We start from the raw sequence: 20,799 nt of genomic DNA, 5'->3' as shown, positions 1-20,799 counted from the left end.
TGTAAAATGGCTGCCTTGCTGTATCTGGAACTTTGGCAAATAAATAAATAAATAAATAAAAGGGCCAATGTTACTTTTTGGCAAAAACGAGATGTTCGTCAAATTTTAATGCCTATAAATGGATATTTTTGTGTACAAAAAAAGCAAATGTTAATATGAAGGGTATATATTCCAAACTATTTCGTGTCGATATTTGCTCTTCTTGCAAAAAAAAAAAAAAAAAAAAAAAAAAAAAAAAAATCTATAGACGTTAAAATTGAAGAGTATCTCTTTTTTTTTTACCAAAAAGTAACGTTGGCCCTTTTGGACCCAAGCCACAGATATATAAGCAGGATTGAAGCCCATTTTATCCAGTGTATACCTGAGCGTCAATGTGGGGGAGGGGCTATAGCCCCCCTTGGATCCGCGCCTGCACACTGGGTTTACGAAAAAGTGGAAAAATAAACTTCTGTCAGGGATGTAAACCTCTGTCATGGAAAAGTTTACAAAAATCTATGAGAACCTTAAAGAAGCTCAATAATGCTGTACAGTGTTTCCAACTCTCTGAATGATAAAGCGATAATTCTGAGAAATAAACTATGACGATGTAACCATGATTGTATGATATAGATATAGCAAAACGTTTTGTCCATGTGATTCCTTTAGGCATTTATAATACGACTGGTAACACTGTTGCCAGAATCTTTTTTTTTTTTTTTAAATCAGTGGTTTTGTAAGAAAATTGTTTATTTTTATGCAATTACTTTTGTAATTAATGAGGATATTATTCCTTTTCATGAAACAAATCCTTGTTCCATTTGGTTGATTTATACTTTTGCTTTAAATAAAGAAATGTTTAAAATAAATTTTAAAACTCATTATGCAATTTTGTAGCTTCGAGTTGTGTTTCAATATCTTGAGAATTGAGACTTGCCTTCTTTAAACGTTTCTACAGACCAGACCCAGAGCAATACGATTAAAAATAGTTGTTCAGTTTCTTGATTCTAGTATCCAAATTTGTAATACAATTGGATTTCATCTTATACACATGATTGTTGGGTTGGGTTTGTGAAATAATTTTGAAACGTTTTACAATAGCTAACGAAATATTATAAACCTGCTTTGTATCAACATTGTAACAGAATCCCTTTCAGGCTGCTTTCACTTACTGGGAGATAGCCTTTCCTGCAGCTCCAATGAATTCCTTACCAAAATATAGTGAAAACATAATCATGACACTTAAAAATACAATATGAACACTTTCGCTATAATACTTCATCAGAGGAAGAAGTACGGAGAGAAGAAAAGATGAATCAAAGAATCAAAGAGTAAAGGGAGAAGGAAAGGAGAATCAAAGAACAAAGGAAAAGCTTACAAGCGTCCAGGGGATGCATATTACAGTGGTGCCCACCCTTCCTTATGTCCATGACGCACCCCCCCAATTGTCTATCCATAGGTGTTCTTCCATGAAAAAAAATCTTTTCGATTAATTTTTACATCTCCTCAAGCATATTTATAACCCCCCAAATATTTCAATGACGCAGTTTGCGTCATAGCCCCCTTTCTGGGTACCCCTGCATATTAAAATGTAGAGTCACGTGATGATTGGTTGATTTAGAGTTTTAACGTCATTTTCAGCACAAAGGCCATATGAGAGGTACGTATACATCTTAACACGGATCAGAGTCCCCTGAGACTACTAGCGGATTCAGACGGATTATTTGGAGGGGGCGGTTCGCTTCCTGGAAGATGAGCGTAGCTTCAAGGTGACCTGAATTTTAATTTGCAAGAATGGGATGCATATGAATCGGGGCTGGACGGGGGGTGCAAACCTGATTCCCAGATTCCATTGTAGGACCCGAATTTGTGTTTAAGTAATTCCTTTCATAATTTACTTTCATATGATCATTCTTTATATTCTTATCCTCAGTGTCCTTGGAGATCCATCCGAAACTCTATAAAACATCTTGCACATCGTAAATATTCTTGTACACAAATGACCGAGAGTGAGGTGTTGAAGTATCATATCCCACGGCAGGGATGGATCCATGGGGTCCGGACCCCTTGCCCAAAATCTCGTTTTTTCTGTAAATTTAGTCTAATTTTGGTGGTGATTTTACAAATTTTAATATAATTTATTCTCATTTTAAATTTGGACCCCCTCCCGAAATAGTCCTACGTACGTGCCTGTCACGAGGTATAGGAAAATGTAACATGGATAACTTACTATGCTTTCTTCATTCACGGGGTGCCGAGTTCAGTTCCTAGTGGTATAGTCTTGAAAACACTAACTAACGCCAATAGCACTGGTAAAAAGTGTCTTCGCTTGGACAATTTTTTTTTTTTTAATTCACTAAATCCAATGTATTTATTTTTAAACAAATCCTTTCATGGGGTCATTAGGCAAATAATCTCATGACTGGAAGTTTTTTTAATTTCCGTTTGTGCAAATGGTAAAAGTTTGATGGTTGAATGTTTGTAATTTCTCTTTTTTTATATACTAATTTGAGGACGCTGAGGCCAATTGAAGGATGTTTAAACATATCGGTGCATGAGGCGGCGAGAAAAATGACCTCAAAGTTGGAATATTTATATGTATTTATATTCAAATTGTGAGGTAGTGGTTCTCGTGACTCCATGGACGAATATGCTTCAAAATAATCCAATTGGATTCAGGGTCCTCAAATTAATATAAAAAGAGCAATTTGGCGCGGGAGACCCGGGTTCGATTCCCGGCGGGAGCTCATGTGGTTCGGATTCCACGTTAATCAGTAGGTCCACGTCTAATATAGCCTCGCTGCTGAACGGGACGTTAAACTCAAAATCAACTCAACTCAAAAAGAGCAATTAGAAATTTATTCAAGACTAGGCACTTTCTACTAGTGGCATTATCGTTTGTTCCCTGAGAGCATTACAGTGATTCGGATTCCACCTAAAGCTGTAAATGCACGTCTCGTATAGCATCGGAGCTAAAAGGGACAAGCTTTCTTCATATTTTGTTGATATTTGGGAGGGGTGTCATGGTGGGTCTGTGATACAAGTCTGTAAAGCGCTCCCTTCTTTCGATTTGATTAGAGTCTATTGTTTTAGCCAAAGCATGATAAGTAAACCATGTATTTAGAAAGAATTGAAAGGCATACCCACATCCTGTTTTGATGTGCCAATATTCCCCGAGTTGTATGAATTTCTCATCACTGGATTTTCGCATGTTTGTATTGCCTCTTCCAGTCTCGGTCGCTTCACCAAAAGTGACTACAATAGTCCCGTTCTTCAGTTTCTTGCTCATCACACACACACATTAACAGAACCACCGTTAATTAATATATAACGGGTTGAATTTGAAATATGTCAAAATTACAGTCCACGCAAAAAATATTTTATTGCTGTTGACGTAACAGAGTAACTGAGTAGGGTCACATGGTTAAAAGTTATCTTGTCATCTGTTCTGCCAGTAAACTCCTGCCATTTCTCCTCTGTGTAGATAAATATAGCTTCTCTTTGTTGCACTAAAGTGATCGCAGGAAAACATGAAGCTTGATCTGAATCTATCGATTTCACTATCCAATAGAATGTGAGGATGTGTTCCTGTCGTCGATCCCTACCCATGCTATTTTTTTAGCGTCCTCTCTGAGAGGGATATAATCTTTGAACTATGGTGCTATGCGAAGAACATTTCCAGAGGACAAAATGTTGTTGGATTTTTGTTACGTTTCGTTTTGCGAAACTCAACATCTCACCATGACTTCAGTTTGTCACCATAGTTACACTTTCATAAATGTACGATTGCGGCTCCATAAATCATACCAAAATCGTCTGATGTATCAAAGGTGAAGAAAACATTTCTATAATTGGTATAGAACCCAGGACTCACGAGTCGTTGGGTGTCATTGATAAACCTTGACGTTATGTGTCCATGGAATTGTTTATATCTCAAGAAAAGCTCCCAAATGTACTCAATTGATGCATTAAAAGATGAATGTATCAGGAATTTAATTGCTGTTTTTCACTTAAACAGGAGAGTGCGAGAAGACACATGTAGGACACTGTTATAAAAGTGTATGCATAGGGTATTTTGGTTTGTTGCTTGAGCTTAACGTTCCACGGTAATGACATGGCGGACGTGCACTTACTGATTATAGTGGAATACGAACCACCTTTTTTTGTTCAAATATACCCCGACCAGGAATCGAATCCGGTACCATGAGCACCGTATAGGGTATTTTGTCCGAATACACCGCTTTTGCAGTGGTATAATTGAGTGTGTAAAGAAAAAAATGAAATGAAATCTTCGAGTTTTACGTCCCACGATTATGTATGCCGGTTAGGCGAAAGGAGACGGTGATGATGAGAAATGAATAAAATGATGGAATGAAGAAAGTGGGAGAAAACGGGAGAGCTCCGAGAAAACCCACGAGCACGGTGTTTGTCCACCACAAAGTCCACACGGTGCGAGCAGGGATCGAACCAGGGACTCCAAGTACCGGAGGTGAACGTTCTACCACTGAGCCAACACGCCCTTCTGAGTATGTAAATCAAAAATCATTAAACCAGACTAGGAACAGGAGGTTGGAAATTAGCTCTATTAGGTAATTTCTTAAATGCAACTTTTAGAAACAGTATAATTATAGTTATGCTTACAACAACAGTAAAATTATACTAGCCTTCGCCTCCAAACCCCAATTTGCTCGGCATACGACTTCGCACAATATAGCAAATGTTCCTATGTGCTACTGCGGCACAATATTTCGCGTTCTTCCTTCTGTATCTTTCATGTAGAGTTGGATTGAACTAAAACTCTGTCACGAAATTTAAACAGCTCGAAGGCATTTTAGTGAACCACCTTCACCCCTTGTCCTTCCCTTCTACGTTAAATGAAAAAAAAAAAAAAAACGCTCAAATACATGTTTAATTATTTAAAATGAAAAATCAAACTACCAACCTTCGTTTCTAACCGTAAGGGATCCCGAGATATGGGCATCTAATAATAATATTATTAATAATAATAATAATAATAATAACCCCTTTCTTTCCTCCTCGGTAAAATATCAAAAACGCTGAAATACTTATTGAATTAATTTAAATGAAAATTGCATATACCACATTCCATGTTTCTAACCTTCAAAGATTCTGAAGATATTGATATCTTATTATAACAATTGCAATCCCCGCCCCTTTTTCTTTCCACCTCGTTTTTCCTCATTTTACTTAAGTATCAAAAAACATTGAAACGCGTATCAAATTATTTTAAATGAAAGATTCAAATGCCAAATTTCAAGTTTCTAAACTTAAGGGATTCGGAGAGATAGCCATCTTATTAAAATAATTTCCACCCCACTCCCCCTTCCTGTCGAATTAAAAAAATCCTTCCTTAGTGGTATCCTACGTCACAAATCTTATTTAGTACTCGAATTTCAAGTTTGTAGCTTAAGCGGTTTGGCCTGTGCGAAGATTAATTATTCATTCAGGACTTTGTCTTTATATATGAATTACAATAACAGCTTGTGTTATTTCCCAAGAAAAGATGAAACGCCAGTAAAAGCTACAATGAATCCCTCCCTAATGTTTCTGTGTTGAACCTCAAAAGTCACGGCTCTCTTTGTTGATCTAGTAGCTAGCGAACGTACCTTTGATCTTTGATGCATGAGGTTCTGTGGTTTGATTCCCGGTGAGTGAGCATCGAATGTACTACAGTGGTTCAGATCCAACTTTAAACTTTAGTTCTCGTTCTGTAAAGCATCTGTTTTGACAAAAGACGTAAATACATATCAATCAATCAACCAACCGGAAAGTCTCAGATTCAGAGAGCTTATTGGTAAGGAGCGCTGAAGATTCTATATTTCTTTTTATTCAAGGTAAAGGTAATTGAAGTTTCGGGCCCCGAATTCCATTCCCATATCCTTTTTCTAGGACACAATTTTAAAATATACGTTTTTAGTTCAAAGACTGAGCCGTTTTACCGTCCTTTCTACAGTTGTTCGTCCAATGAATGAATCATATTCTCGCTCCTTTGAGGCTTGTGGTGACCGCCTCAAGGAACTAGGAACAGAAGTATTCACAATTCAAATATGTCTGTATTAGGTACTATTAAGAACTATACATTTTGATTAGACTCTGCTAGGCTTGTCACACAGATTGGACCGGTCAGGAAAAGACCATATTTGCATTTTCCAACGATAAATGCTAGAAGTAAGAGAAAAAAGTAACTTTGTGCGGGGGAGCGGTTGCCCCCTCCGTGGATCCGCCAGTGCCTGAGATCGTACGGGATTTGAACCTAGATCAGCCACGCGAAAGAAGCGTATAGCCAATGATAGTGTTATCGGGCTGTAAGCAGATGGAGTTTAGTGACGGAAGATGAAACTAACTGGTATTAAAAGATCAATAGGAATACAAGAGAGCAAAGAATAATGAATAAACAGGAAAACATTTTGCATAGTACGAAGAAATAAGAATTCAAAATGTAAATTGATGAAGAAATTAGCAAATAATAATAAATGAGAGAGGTGAAAGAAAAAGTAAGGTACTCTGAACGGAGTGAATGTTATGAGGCAGGGCGTTATAAACTAATAAGACCAGGGGACGGTTTGCAGCTAGGTTAATAATGTGTCTTTTAAGTTCTTTTTGAGAAGCGTGGAAGAATTTACGGAAGGGTAAGTAATAAAAGATACATCGAAGACAGTCGCATTGTTGTGTGTTCTGCGACAGACAGATTGGGGAATTTAAGTCGTTGCAGGGGTATCGGTGATCGTTAATGCGGATATTACCGGTACCTATTTGTGTGCTTCTTAGTGTTTTCTCTGATTTTTAATTATCTTTTTTTTTTCTCTACTTCTCTTCCTTCCTAACCGATGAAGCATTTTAGCGAAAGCGCTCATTAACTTCCGTCACAGTGGCGGATCTAGCCCAAGAGCCACCCCTCCAGTTTTTTGAGAGGCAAACATAATTGAAGCTATTATTTATATATTTTTGGAAGTTCATGATATATTTATCACAGTCTCGGTTCTGGCTGCCTCCCCAGTTGTTACCTTCTAGATCCGCTGGTCGTCAATTATCATTCTGAGTAGGAACTACAAATTTGTGAAACAACCCGTAAAGAGTATTATTTATTCAGTATTAACACAGAAGTCGTTTTTCCAAGCAGACGACCAGTGTTGACAACATCTTTGGGTACGCAAGAAGGTAGAAAATTTCTATACGTATAACAATTCTGCTTCAGCTTAAAACATTATCCTTAATAGACCTTAATAGACAGTTCTCAAATAAGTACTTCACATTAAATGACTTCAAACAAATTAATATGATAATGAAGAGACTGGAAGCTCATGGATCGTTTTTGTAAGCTACTTTTTTTTTTTTTTTTTTTTTTTTTTTTTTTTTGCAAATCCTGTCCGTGTTTGGTACCCTCCCGCATTAGGGAGTCTGCAGGTTCAATATCTACCCCTCTCTAATTCTTGTAGAACACAAAATACCAAGTCAAACTGTTTCTTCTTTTCTGTGCTAGAAGTTGGCATCTTACTTGATCATATTATTGATAGCGTGACTGCTTCTAGTAGCTAGAGAATCACTGAAGTCAGGACCGGGGTCTACCATATGTGCAACATGTGCATTTGCACGGGACGGCGAAATTTGTCATAACTATATTATTTAAAATAAATATTTCTTGTTAGAAACGGTTTTCATGATGATGGTAGTTAAATTTACTAAGCTGACCTATTTGAATACTACTTTCATAAATCATGATTAGGTCGCATTAGTTTTAGGGTCACATGGACAGTGCTTAAGCAAATGGTTATAAACAAATCCCAGCATGAATTGTTTGATTGTTGTCAAATACAAGAACTCAATTCTCGAAAAGTAGCGAACACCTGTTCCATTTAGTTATTTATCACAATTTTGATACGGAAACTAGGTTTGTCTTTGTCACAAACAAGTTCCTTATTGTTGAAGGCGGAAACAAGTTTTTTTTTTCTTTTTTTTAACACATAACTAACTAACTAACTCTATGGCCTATGGAACCCGGAGGTTCAATGCCGCGTTCACAAAAGCTCTCCACTGACTTCTATCCTTAGCTAACTGCATCCAGTTTCTACTCTGTATTCCAATCTCTGCGAGATCCATCTTAATATTGTCCTCCCATCTGCGCCTAGGTCTTCCTAATGGTCGTTTTCCGATTGGTCTTCCAATCAAAACTTTGAAAGCGTCTCTACTTTCTTCCATTCTAGCTACATGACCGGCCCATCTAAGCCTCCTAGACTTGACGACCCTAACAATGTTGGGTAAACCATATAAATTATGTAGTTCCTCGTTATGAAGTTTCCGCCATTCCCCATTCCCGTTCCTCTTGGGCCCGAATATTCGTCTCAGGATCTTGTTCTCAAATACTTTCAGTCTATGTTCTTCCCTCAGAGTAAGTGACCATGTTTCGCAGCCATACAGAACAACAGGCATGATTATCGTTTTGTATATTTTAAGTTTCAAATTCCTCGACAGAATTCGCGACGACAAGAGATTTTGAACCGAATAGTAACACGAATTCCCTGCTTTTAGTCGACATTTAATTTCTCCGTGAATATGATTTTCCTCTGTTAATATTGATCCTAGATATTTGAAAGTATCCACTTTATCAAAAGTATTATTTAGTATTTTAACGCATCCATAATTTGCTGTATTCCGGTCCCGACGCACTTCCATGTATTTAGTTTTCTCTGCATTTACTTCTAAACCCATGTCCCTGCAAGCGTTTAATAAGATCTCTGCATTTCTTTCTATTGTTCTCCTATCATCTCCTATTAAATTTACATCATCAGCATATGCCATAACCTGGTGAATACCGTTCAACTGTAAGCCCTGGTTGCTATCTTTGATTTTCCTTATAGCGTATTCCAAAACGAAGTTAAATAATAATGGCGACAACGCATCTCCTTGTTTCAGGCCATTTTCGACGTGAAAGCTCGTGGACAAAAAATTTCCTACCCGGACTTTACTTTGGGATTCATTTAAACATATCTTAATTAATCTAATTAGCTTTCTCGGTATTCCAAGTTCTGCAAGAACGTTGTATAATGTTTCTCTCCTAACCGAGTCGTACGCCTTTCTAAAATCAATAAATAGTTGATGTACCGGGGTATTGTATTCCCACTTTTTTTCGAGTATTTGGCGAATGGTAAATATTTGGTCGATAGTTGATCGATTTCGTCTAAATCCGCACTGATAATCTCCAATAATTTCATCTGCATATGGGGTCAGTCTTGCTAACAGAATATTTGAAAGGATTTTATAGGATGTTGACAGAAGAGAAATGCCTCGATAATTATTACAGTCAGTTTTGTCGCCTTTCTTGTGGATTGGAACAATGATTGATTCTTTCCACTCTTGTGACAATTCTTCCTTGTTCCAGATAAGGAGAATGAGTTTGTGTATCTTGTTCCACAATTTTTCGCCTCCAGCTAAAATTAACTCAGCCGGAATTTCATCTACACCCGGAGATTTGTGTTTCTTTAATTTCTTTATAGCGGTTTCTACTTCTATTCGGTTGGGTTCTGGAATATAGCGTTCTGCGGTGTGTATCTCCTTTTCTCCACGAACACTAGTTTTTGGTTGCGTGTTAAGCAAATCGTCAAAGAAATCTTTCCATCTATTTAAGATGCTATCCGTGTCAGTGAGAACTGTACCGTCAGATTTCTTTAATATATAAGCACGAGGTTGATAGCCTTTCTTAAATTCGTTGATTCCCTTATACATGTCCCGTATGTTTTTATTTTTTAACACATATAGAAGGAAAATCAAGAAATAAAGATAAAAGAGCTAGTTGCACTGTAATTGCAAGCTAATGTACTGAGACTGAAGCTCGATATTGAATTCTATAAAAAGGATTACCGTCTTTCCTCTGCAAACGTGTTTGCTTAATCTTTCACTAACATAATAGATTATTTAAAAAAAAAAATAAAATAAAAAAGAGAGACAACGAGATTGTATTTCAGAGGCGTCATTTCAGACTTCACTTGAGGAGGGCAAGAGTACCACCGACATAAGACCTACACGTTTTGTACTAGTATATTAGTAGACAATTGATTAAAGCATATAAATCGATTAAAGTATATGTATTCCTCAAACTCTTTGAGGGGCAGTTGCACCCTCCTGTCCCCCTAAATGACGCCCCTGTTGTATTTGTAGTGTTTCGGCCTTTCTGAGTGCGTGTCCTCTCTCCCTCCACTTTATTGTTCATGATAGGGGAGCATACTTAAAATCGTGGCTTTTAAGACTTATTCTTTCTGGAGACAGGGAATGGGCGGGAAATTGCCTAGGGCCGGCCTTGACTGAAGTTAGCCTCTATCGTCTTGAATTGAGTACATTTTATTTTCAATTCCATACTTTGCACAGGATTTTGTTCTGCTAGTAGTTGCATTGAGTAAGTTTCCTAGTTCCAGTACATAATTCAGTCGAAATTTCTGTACTAAGATTGCAGTGCCTGCTAACTGAAGCTTAGTGAATGACAATGAACATGTGTGCAAGCATAAAGATGTACTTCCTTTATAATTTTGTACAAGAGATAAAGCTGAATCGTTTATCTATTGATTTGAAGTTAAATTTATAAGTTTAAGTTGAATTATAAGGTGTGATCAAAAAGTACGGTGAACGTAGTTGCACAGTGCCATCTATCGATGTTCTATCCATTTCTGCTAGTATTGTCACGAGCCACTCGGTTTTTTCCGCGCGCTACTCTAGCCAGCTGTTTTACGCGCTATCCTAGCCAGTTGTTTTAAGTTGGTCACAAAATTTATATCATGAAGTACAAGGGGAACAAAACGAGCCCTATATCATGGAGTACAAGGGCATAAGTACTACAACTACTTATCTGCACAAAAGTAAATAAATCACTTTTTTAAGTATTATTTTCATATTATTTTAATTTAATAAGTGTTATAAAAACGTAAAAGAATGTTTTAAAAAACTTTCCTCGGGCCGGGTTTGAACTCACGCCAAAAGAGAATTTTATTACTAGCATATAGCGCTAACCCACTCGACCACGAAGGCCGACAGCAGCAAGCGTTTGATTTCTGCTATTTTAATGCAACGTGGCAAGAAGTGGATAACGCCAACCAATCAGAACTGTGTTTCTCGTTTCTACTTCCGGGAGCATTACTCTCCCGAGCTAGTCCTGTATTGTCCGTTCACTCTAGGATGGAAGATTGTTTACAAACAACAATTATACTGCGACCGTCAAAACCTTGCTTCTCACCCCTATACTCGCCGCGACCTTATCCTGATAGCCGAGATACGCAACTTCAATTCGGGCGACTCCGCGCATGATACATAGTTCTTCACGTTACACACGTAAAACATTACTTACGAGATCAATTCAAAGAGCTAATTGAGTTCAAGTATATAACAATGTCAATACAGAAACAATATTTAAAATAAAAGGTACTAAATTTATTAGTAACGGGTTGTGAAAATGACGTCACGACTCAGAATCGGAAAGAGAGAAGGAAAGAAAATAGTGAAAAGCCGGTAGCTAAGATGCGAGTCCCTTGCAAGTGTTGCAAGATTATAAACTTGAAAAATCTTATATCAAAAACAGAAGACCAGTAAAATTAGTTAATTGATCAATGTTAGAAATCGTCCACAATGGATAGGAAATGGTTTAATATTTTTATATGATATATATATTAAATAGAGTTGCTACCCGTAAGAAACTTCTATGCCTGCTGATAAATGAAACAAAAGAAAGAACGGGATTCACATGTAACTTCTGCAATTTTTGTGCAGAGAGTAACACTGCTCTGCCAAATATCGTCTTCGCGCGTGCGTTAGTGTGGGTACGTGGGTGCAGTGAAACTGAAATCATGGAGAGTGTTAAGCGCGAAATTGAAATCATGGATGAATCCGAATTATCATCATCTCAGTATTATCGCAAACACGAGGAAGGGAAACCTCTTTAAAGTCAAGCAAAATAAATTGTCATCAATGTGTACGCTCGACTAAGAGAAAAATATGCAGACAAAACTGTTGAAGAAATTGTTGATACGATTGTTGCCGGTTCGCAGCTGGTTTACGCATTGCTAACGTAGAGTTGCTGTGCTTTGAGGGGAAAAAATCTTATTTTTAATTTATTATGTGGGAGGGTGGCTGCTTGTGTGTTTCTGTTTATGATTGACCTTTTCCATGTAGATATATGAGAATAACTTAATTTCTTTTCCTTTCTTACCTTAATCAATTGAAATGAATAATCAAAATAGTTTTCATTCTGTCGAGTTTTAATTGTGAGGATTGCAAATACATCACCACGTGCGAATTTCCAATACATTTATTACTATTGTCGTGTCTTAAAACAAATAGACCAAGAAACATTTTTCGTAGCGGCAGGAAAAGGACGAGAAATTACCGCTCCGCACATATCAGCTGAGACCCAGAGCAGCGCCAGCTGAAACCCTGGCGAATGAGAACCCAACCAAAACTCACATACACACACACATAGAAAAGCTTCCCTGCGAAAAGGTTCGCGCGGCAACATGTACTAATGCGCTTGTGATTCGGCTCTCAAGTTAACATTGCGTTTAGTATAGATGGTAGCTTCTGTAAGGCCAGAATTGGGCCAAACGCTGACGCTCCAGAATTGGCGGGAGGGGAGATATATTCCGCCAGAATATTATGTTGCCAACACTTTCGCAAATTTTGTGGTGGTGCGTTCCGATATCCTTTTTTTTTTTTCGTTTTATTGCTCCTTAAATTCGTTGTGAAGTAAATCTACAAGTGCTTCTTTCATTCCGTTTCTTTCTTTCTTCTCATCTTTCTCATCCTCGCTCTCTTTTCCCCACCTTTTTAAAATCTGAATACTATCCTCGTGTAAGATTGTGTTTCTCTCCACGGCCCAAGGTTTAAAGAGACCAACCTGATATAGTTAACTATTAGCAGAACTGTACCAATAAATTCACATTAGAGACTGCGCCGTAACTTAGAGTTTTTTCTGGGGGGGAGGGGGCAAGCATTAATACGTGTATTTGGGCCTCCTAGAAAAAGTTGTTTTTCTAATTCTTGGGCCCCCTTTTTTATCGTTCTCTTACTCTTTATGGGTCCTCCCTCACAATAAGGTTTGCGGGCCCGTTACTTACGCCCCCGAACCCGTTCCATATATGACATTAATTAAGGGGACAATATTGACAAATCTCAAAGCCATACGAATAAACGTTATTTCTAGGGCCCCTAATAGTAGACATTTTTTACTGAAATGGACCCACGACTTATTTTTGTTTTATTTACCTTTTATGTGCTGCTTTGTTTATGCAATGTAGTGAACCTGTTTGATGCTTCATTTATAATTTCATGTTCGTATCGTATATGGATTAAGAATATTTTGTCTCAAAATGGGCCCCCTTCGAACGGCGGGGAACCTCCCTGGGGGGCAGTTGCACCTCCCTTTCTCCCATAAGTTACGGCCCTGATTAGAGAAGAAGTAAACTGTTTCGAAATTTACGCAACTTGCAAATACCAAACCCTACTAGTGCTTAAAATTGATGAGTTAGTGCCACTGTTACCAGTGCGATAAAGGGAAAGAAGGAGAATGACTGCTAAGATTCGCTAGCCAGGTTTTGTGTCAAAACACAGCATCAAGCTATAGTAAACGGACAATAAGACGGGTAGCCTAAACCTTTGGTACAGTCAGTGTTGAGTTTGAACGAGTTGTGACATGTTAGTTGGCTTCCGGATGCAGAAGAGTAAGGACGTGTTAAGAGTGTCTGTCGCGCGTCATCATTAAGTTTTGTTCTAAGCTGCAAAGAAGTGCCAACGAAAGGTCAAAATCAGTGTATGGCGATAAAGTGGTTGCATTGAAGACTGTTCACAAGTAGCATGAGCGATTCAAAAGCGCCAACGTGTCGGTCGAAAACGAGCAACGATCGATACGTCAAAAACAGACGAAAACGTGTAAAAAGTGACACAAATAATTTGTTCAAACAGGCGAATGACTATTCGAGAGCTTCCTGAAGAATTAAACATCTCGTATGGGTCCGTGAAAAGCATTTTAACCACCGACTAAATGGTCAAATTGCCTCTTTCTTCACCACGAAAATACGCCGTGAGACACCTTGCTTTTGATCTGCAAGTTTTTGGCCGAAAAAATGTTCCTGCTTGTCCACATTCGCTGTGCTCTCTGTGACTTCTGTGTCTTCCCAAAAATTAAACTTGTGTTGAAAGGAAATCATTTTGACACCATTCCTGGCATCAAGCAGCTGAACGCCTTTCCAAAAGAAGCCTTCCAGAAATGCTTTCAACGTTGGAATAAGTGCATTGCTAGTCCAAGACAGTATTTTGAAGGAAAATAAATCGAATTCCATGTAAACTTAATACTTTGTTTCTAATAAAATTATTCATCGTATTTTTTGATTACACCTCGTATCTAAAAGACAAAAATGCAAACATACTTACGAAGATACAGAAATAACATCTATCTATCTATCTATCTATATACAGGGGTTGGGCAAAAAATCTAAAACGTTTGCAAAAGTGTAAATATCATACCTAGTATGGTGTGGGGCCTTCTTTTGCGTCCAAAACAGCTTGAATCCGATGTGAAATGGACGTATACAGCTCCTGAATCGTGATGTGTGGAATTTTGTACCAATGTTCCTCCAAAACATGCTCCAGTTCATTAAGGCATGCTGGTGGAGGGTAATGAGACCGAACACGTATTTCTAACTCAGACCACAATGGCTCAATGATGTTCAGATCTGGTGATTGTCGGACCCAGGGTAAATATGATAACTCCAGGTCATGCTCCTCAAACCATGATTTCACCGTTTTTGCTGCGTGACAGGGTGCCAAATCATCTTGGTAGATGCCATCACCATCAGGGAACAATATTTGGGCCGTGGGTATAACCTGGTCCCCCAAAATGACTTCATACGCCTTAGCATTCATCATTCCATTCAGGGCTATGATGGAACCTGCAGAAAACATCGATATAACTCCTCATACTGTAACAGAACCACCCACATGCTTTACAGTTGGGAGCAGATAGTCTGTATCATAGGCCTGCGACGGTGTTCTCCATACATAAACACGACCGGTTGTTAGAAACAAGGTGAAGGTCGATTCATCGGACCACATTACGTGTTTCCACTGCTCATGAGTCCACGCCTTGTGGTTCTTGCACCACTGGATACGTCTCTTCGCATTTACTTCTGTGACCAGAGGTTTGGCGATAGCGGCCCTACCATGAATTTTCATTTAATGAAGTTCCCGTCGTACTGTTTTCGATGAAACCAGGTTCTGTAGGCCGGAATTGAGTTCAGACGTAATTTTCATTGCAGTCTTCTTCTTTCTAGCTGCTAAAATCCGTTTTAATGCTCTTCGGTCCCTATCTGACAGGATTGTCTTTCGACCACTGTTGTGCTTTGCAGACGTCGTTTGCCCATGAATTGTGTATTCCCTTGTGACATTGCCTTTCGATATCAGCACAATGTTCGCCACTGTTGCCACTGAAGCTCCAACCAGACGGGCCCCAACGATCATGCCTCTTTGGAAGTCTGTCAGGTCGCTCATCTTACCGCACCACTTTCACACCACGACACTCACAGGTGAAATGGTTACTGCTCACGGAAGAGGAAGGTCCACATGTGATTGAAACCAAAAAACGATCGGCAACCGCAACACGTGTTGTACAGTGGAGGGCTAAACTTACGTGTCCTGTATGAAGTGTTTTTAGATTTTTTGTCTGCCGCCTATATATATCTTGTTTTGTCTTGTTGACGCTTCACACCAAGGATCTTATAAAATAGAGGATGTGCCCTTACAACAAAATCTGGAATCCGTACGTCACAGTTTCGCCACCCCTACTCTGCCCACTCCGCCCAATAAGATCGCAATGTTTTGAGCCAACAATCATGGCGGAAACGAAAGTAGCCAATCAGACGATGGCAAAAGCGAGAGTAGCCAATCAGACTTGCCGATGCTCGATTGTTTTTTTGGCTTCATTGATTTAATAGGATGAAGATACATATGGGCAGATCCTCTATTTTATAACATCCTTGCTTCATACCACATAAACAGCATATACAATTATTCGTAGACCATTAAAATCTTTTTTTTTAAACTGACCTTTTACCTCTAAGGTAGAGATACTGTACATATGCACAGTGAAAAAAGCACGTTAAAGATAGAAGTGTTTCAAATGGGAACATGACCATAAAACCGTATTCAACGCGAAATTTAGCACTATTTAAAGAAGATTTCGCATTTATCTAACTCACATGACAAAATATAGCATGATGATATGTAATTTTTTTTTTTTATTAATGTCGGATTAAAAAAAAAGTTTGAAGATTCAAATAGGTATGAAAGTAAGACTGGTTATTTATAAATACTGTAAACGCTTGGCTTAATCATTAAATGTTGATGTCTTTTCCTCATAAAACCTCTTTCTTTCTGTTACAGAGCGACATGAGAGAGATTTGGTGATCATGAGACATGAGTTAGGTATCTTGTGGCCTGATAATAAGCGTGAATTCAGAAGTATAAACCTTGTTGCCTATGGAGAGCCTTGTGGATATTCAGCAATGGCCAAGACAGTTGGGTATCCGGTAGCTATTGCAACGAAAATGCTTCTTGACGGTAAGTCATTACATTCAAGTACTACAATGGAACATAATAATAATAATAATAATAATAATAATAATAATAATAATAATAATAATAATAATAATAATAGACTATTCAAAATGTGCAATCATTCCAAATTTGAAGGGGTCATCTTATGGAATACATATGGGTCTGAGGGGACCGCGCCAAGGTTGGACGACGACAAGTCTGGACACTTTTTGTGTCCAAGCTTGTCGTTGGCCAACCTTGTCGTCAGCGACCCAAAATGAGATGTGTCCAGGCTTGTCGGGATCGACCATGACAAGCTTGGACACCTCAGGAATTCGTTCGAGTCTGGCGCAAGAGGATAAATTGAAAAGTGTCCAAGCTTGTCGTTGTCCAAGCTTGTCGTCGTCCAACCTTGTCGGAAGCGACCAAAATTAAGTGTCCAGGCTTGTCGTCGTCCAACCTTGTCTGCGTCACGGTCTGAGTATTGCACATCTGGCTACGCCATCCAGAAGACAAATTTGTAAGGTTGGAATATGGGCGTATCACATTAAACTCAGGAGAAAGTTGCTTAGAAATCCACTAATGCAGTTATTTTCACAGTTTTAACCGTTCGCTATTTTACTTTACATGTAATCTTTCTTGAGCATTCACAAGCGTCGTTCTCCATTCTCTCACTATCTTCAGTGTATTCGTTCAGCCATTCCCTAAGTAGGGGAAGGTCGGGTAGTATCGGACACTTAAGGAACATGTGATGTAACAACTTTATGATAATCAGAAATTAAATAAAAACCTCATATGTGCAATCCTCATACATATCTTTATAACACTATATAAACCATATTTTACTTTTACTACAAAATTTAGAGAAACTGAAAAAAATGTGAAAGTCTAATTTTTCAAGATATAAAAAAACTGGCGGGTTATATCGGACAGATCTGTTATTACCTTCTTAGATTCCTTACATGTCTTCTTACATACCTTACAATCTACAGATTGTTATGTTGTATTGCAAATATCATATTTATAATAAAATGCATCTCTCTTAAGACTTGCACAGTTTTCATGTGCCGAACTTTTGCACGAATTACACTGTATCCAGTTCTCATCAAAGTTTTCCCCACAAATTATGCAATCAGTCTTTGTTTCACCGTCGAATTTCAGAGACTTCCTTGCTGATCCAACTGCTTGGTTGAGCATCAAATACGGCTTCCTTCGGGAGCATCTTTCGTAAGTTCTTTGTTCATTCTTACTCTTGGGAACACAAATAATAGAGGGATAAATTGATCACGTGACGCGTTTATGCACAGAAGAATTGTTACGTTTTTGCCTCTTTCTCCAGATGTTATTTCCGTACCTGCTTTTTCCCATTTATTGACACAACTTTTAATTGATTTTCATGAACTACTGACACACCAGTTTCATCAGCATTAAAAATTCTCGATGGTTTAAAAGAATATTTATTCATAAGTTCAGAGAGTTTGTCAAAAAAAAGTATACCAACGTGCTCCTTGTTGAATCCTATAGTCCGCTGCAAACTTGTGGGTTCCGCGCACCTCAAACTTAAATCGTGGTGTCTCTTCATGAAAGAAGAATAAAATTTTTTCCCGGCTAGAACTATAAGATTTCGCATTGAAACCTCGAATATTGCTGTCCGATATTGCCCGCCAACACCCTGTCCGATACCACCCGACCAACATGTATGATAATAAAAAGTCCTGAAATAATTTGTCTTGCAATGTAGGCAATGATATAATGCCAATTAGGATACAAAACTACAACAAACATGTACAACTACTTAAATTCATATTTCACATACCTTTGTTTCTGTAATTAGCCGACAAAATTAAGTACGTGCAACCACAAACCGCACAAAAACTACAAATCGTCGCACCAGATGTACACCTTTCAACGTACTATCTCAGAATGTTGGCGCCACGCTTCCCTCATAAAGAACTACTAACACGTGGCTAAAGAGTGTCGCCATCCTGTTCCGAAAATAGTGAACTATACACTGTCCGATACTATACGCTGTCCGATACTATCCGACTTTCCCCACTACAGTATGTTGAGCGGGACTCTCTCACGGCTTAGTCCTTTATGGGGGTGAACCATTCAATTATCCTACGTCTTCAGTTTTCGAACATTAATAATAATTGTCTTCAGTTTTCGAATAATAATAAATATGCGGCTAAAGGGCAGGGGCGGATCCAGGACCGACTTCTGGGGGAGGGGCGGTGGGTTGTGATACTGCTACTTTTAAGGGCTCCAAACTTTGGGATGGGTTTTATTTATGTATATAAATAAGAAAGTTTCTTCTTCTGTGTGTGTGTGGGGGGGGCGATTGCCCCGTTCGCCCTCCCTGGATCCGCCCCTGCTAAAGGGTATTATAAGATGCAAAACGCCACAAACTTTTCGCACATCGCGGTGTAACTGCTTCTTTTCTCCGCTGGAACTAATGAAGTCGCGAAGTAATTTTATTTCATAAAGAGGTCACGAAATTGATGACCATATCATTTCACCTAACTACTAAAGTACGTTTCTTTTTCCTTGGGACGCTTCCCCATTATAGGATAGGATATAACGGGAAAAAATAGGCTTTTGTTGTCGGAGCTAATTAGTAACAAGCTGAAACTTTGCCAGTTATTACAGCATCATAAGGGGAGTATTTCCGCAAAGTCCCCAATCCTCCCTCTTGCTTCCCCACCGGTCCTAAACACGCAAATTTGCATACCTACATTGAAATGTCAATAACTCGATTACACCAGCTCGTATTAATATGATTTTTTGAAGTTAGTTTCCTCACATTACATTCTTTAAATTATGTCCTTATGTGTTTTTAGCTAAAGTAAGTATGGAACTATTGAAATAAATTGCTGAAAAAGTAGATTTTTCGATATAATGTTCAAGCTTTTTGTATTATTACTAAAAGCCTGATAATACTGCAACAAAATGTTTCAAATAAAACTTTAGCTCGTTTTATTACCTTTAAAATGATATACGTATTAATATGTTTATAAGAATAGAAACGATGTCCAGAGAATTCTTACCAACTAACTGCAGGTGCAGGAAAGTCACTGTGTCGGGCCGGCTAGGTGCACGCCGTACCCCAGCTTTGACACTGTCTACCTTCATGCGTCAGTTTCAGTGGGAGATTTATGAAGTTTGTATGTGATAAGTGATTTTGTGCAGTGGAAGTGAGAAGTACTTAATGAGTATGCAGTAGGTTCTTTTTTTTCCTGTAAGGTTTCTGGTTTATAATTTGAAACGTAGGCATATAGTAGTATGTCTTTGGTATTCTGATTTGTTATCTTTAACTAGAAAGTAACATTTTATTTACTTGCTTATAATCAATTTAGATTTTTAGTTCTACAAACAAATTTACGTTAAGTTTAACTGCAAAATAGCAGTTTTCAAGTGCAAGGCGAGCGTTGGAAGGTTTAATCACTACATGATTTTTCAGTTATTTTTTTTTTTTAATGTATAAAATAAGTTATGTAATATGCCTTGATAAAAACCCAAATGTGTTTTATTTAAAAAACTAAACTTCAATTTAAAATACATGACTCTTTATAACGTTTTGTACATTTTTGAGCTGGCAATATTACTGTTTCTTTTTGTCAATATCACTTACCGTAATTAATAATAGAAAGTAGAAAATAATGTTCCTAATTTTAAACTTGAATTTCCATATCATTTTGGTTGATGAAACTTAACTCAGTATAATATATTACATTGACAATAGTGTAGTAATTTCAGTGGCAGTAGTAATTTCAGTAATTTCAATGGCAACAGAAGCATCCCCAAACCATACAGCCACCCCAACCTGACTGTACAGTACGCACCATGCACGAGGGATACATAGCTTCGTGCTGTTGACGCCACACATGGACACGCCCGTCCGAGAGGAGTAGCACAAACCGTGATTTATCGGACCAACACAATTCTTTTTCAATAATCCATGGTTCAATTAGCGTGCTCCTATGCCCGAGCGCAACGAAGTCTGCGGTGACGAGTCGTAAGAAGTGGGTGACGAGTGTGTAGTCTGCTGTGGAACTTCATGAGTGTCAGTCTGCGCCGTATATTTGCGTGAGATATGGGTGTTGTGTATCCACCATTATATTGGTCACTTTATTCCCAGATACTGACGGTTCGTTTGACTGTCACGAGCTATTTGACGCGACGCTCGCCCCATGTTTTGAACTTCTGGGCACCTATTGCTCGGGTACCCACAATCATGCC

At 38.2% G+C, this 20,799-nt stretch overlaps 1 protein-coding gene across 4 annotated transcripts in view; it reads left to right on the top strand.

Moving 5' to 3' along the window:
* Nucleotides 1-20,799, top strand: part of LKRSDH (lysine ketoglutarate reductase/saccharopine dehydrogenase) — a 194,675-nt gene that overhangs the window by 156,116 nt on the left and 17,760 nt on the right. For all 4 annotated transcript variants that reach the window (XM_081766216.1, XM_081766219.1, XM_081766217.1 and 1 more), the window contains one exon: nucleotides 16,408-16,584. In XM_081766216.1, the coding sequence (XP_081622342.1) occupies nucleotides 16,408-16,584 (177 nt within the window). The remainder of the gene's footprint in view (nucleotides 1-16,407; nucleotides 16,585-20,799) is intronic.

The sequence above is a fragment of the Thermobia domestica genome, chromosome 7 (assembly GCF_964235325.1).
Source record: "Thermobia domestica chromosome 7, izTheDome1.hap1.1, whole genome shotgun sequence".
Taxonomy (NCBI): Eukaryota; Metazoa; Arthropoda; class Insecta; order Zygentoma; family Lepismatidae; genus Thermobia; species Thermobia domestica.
The sequence above is the reverse complement of the archived record's forward strand: the minus strand, read 5'-3'. Positions and strand labels throughout refer to the sequence as shown.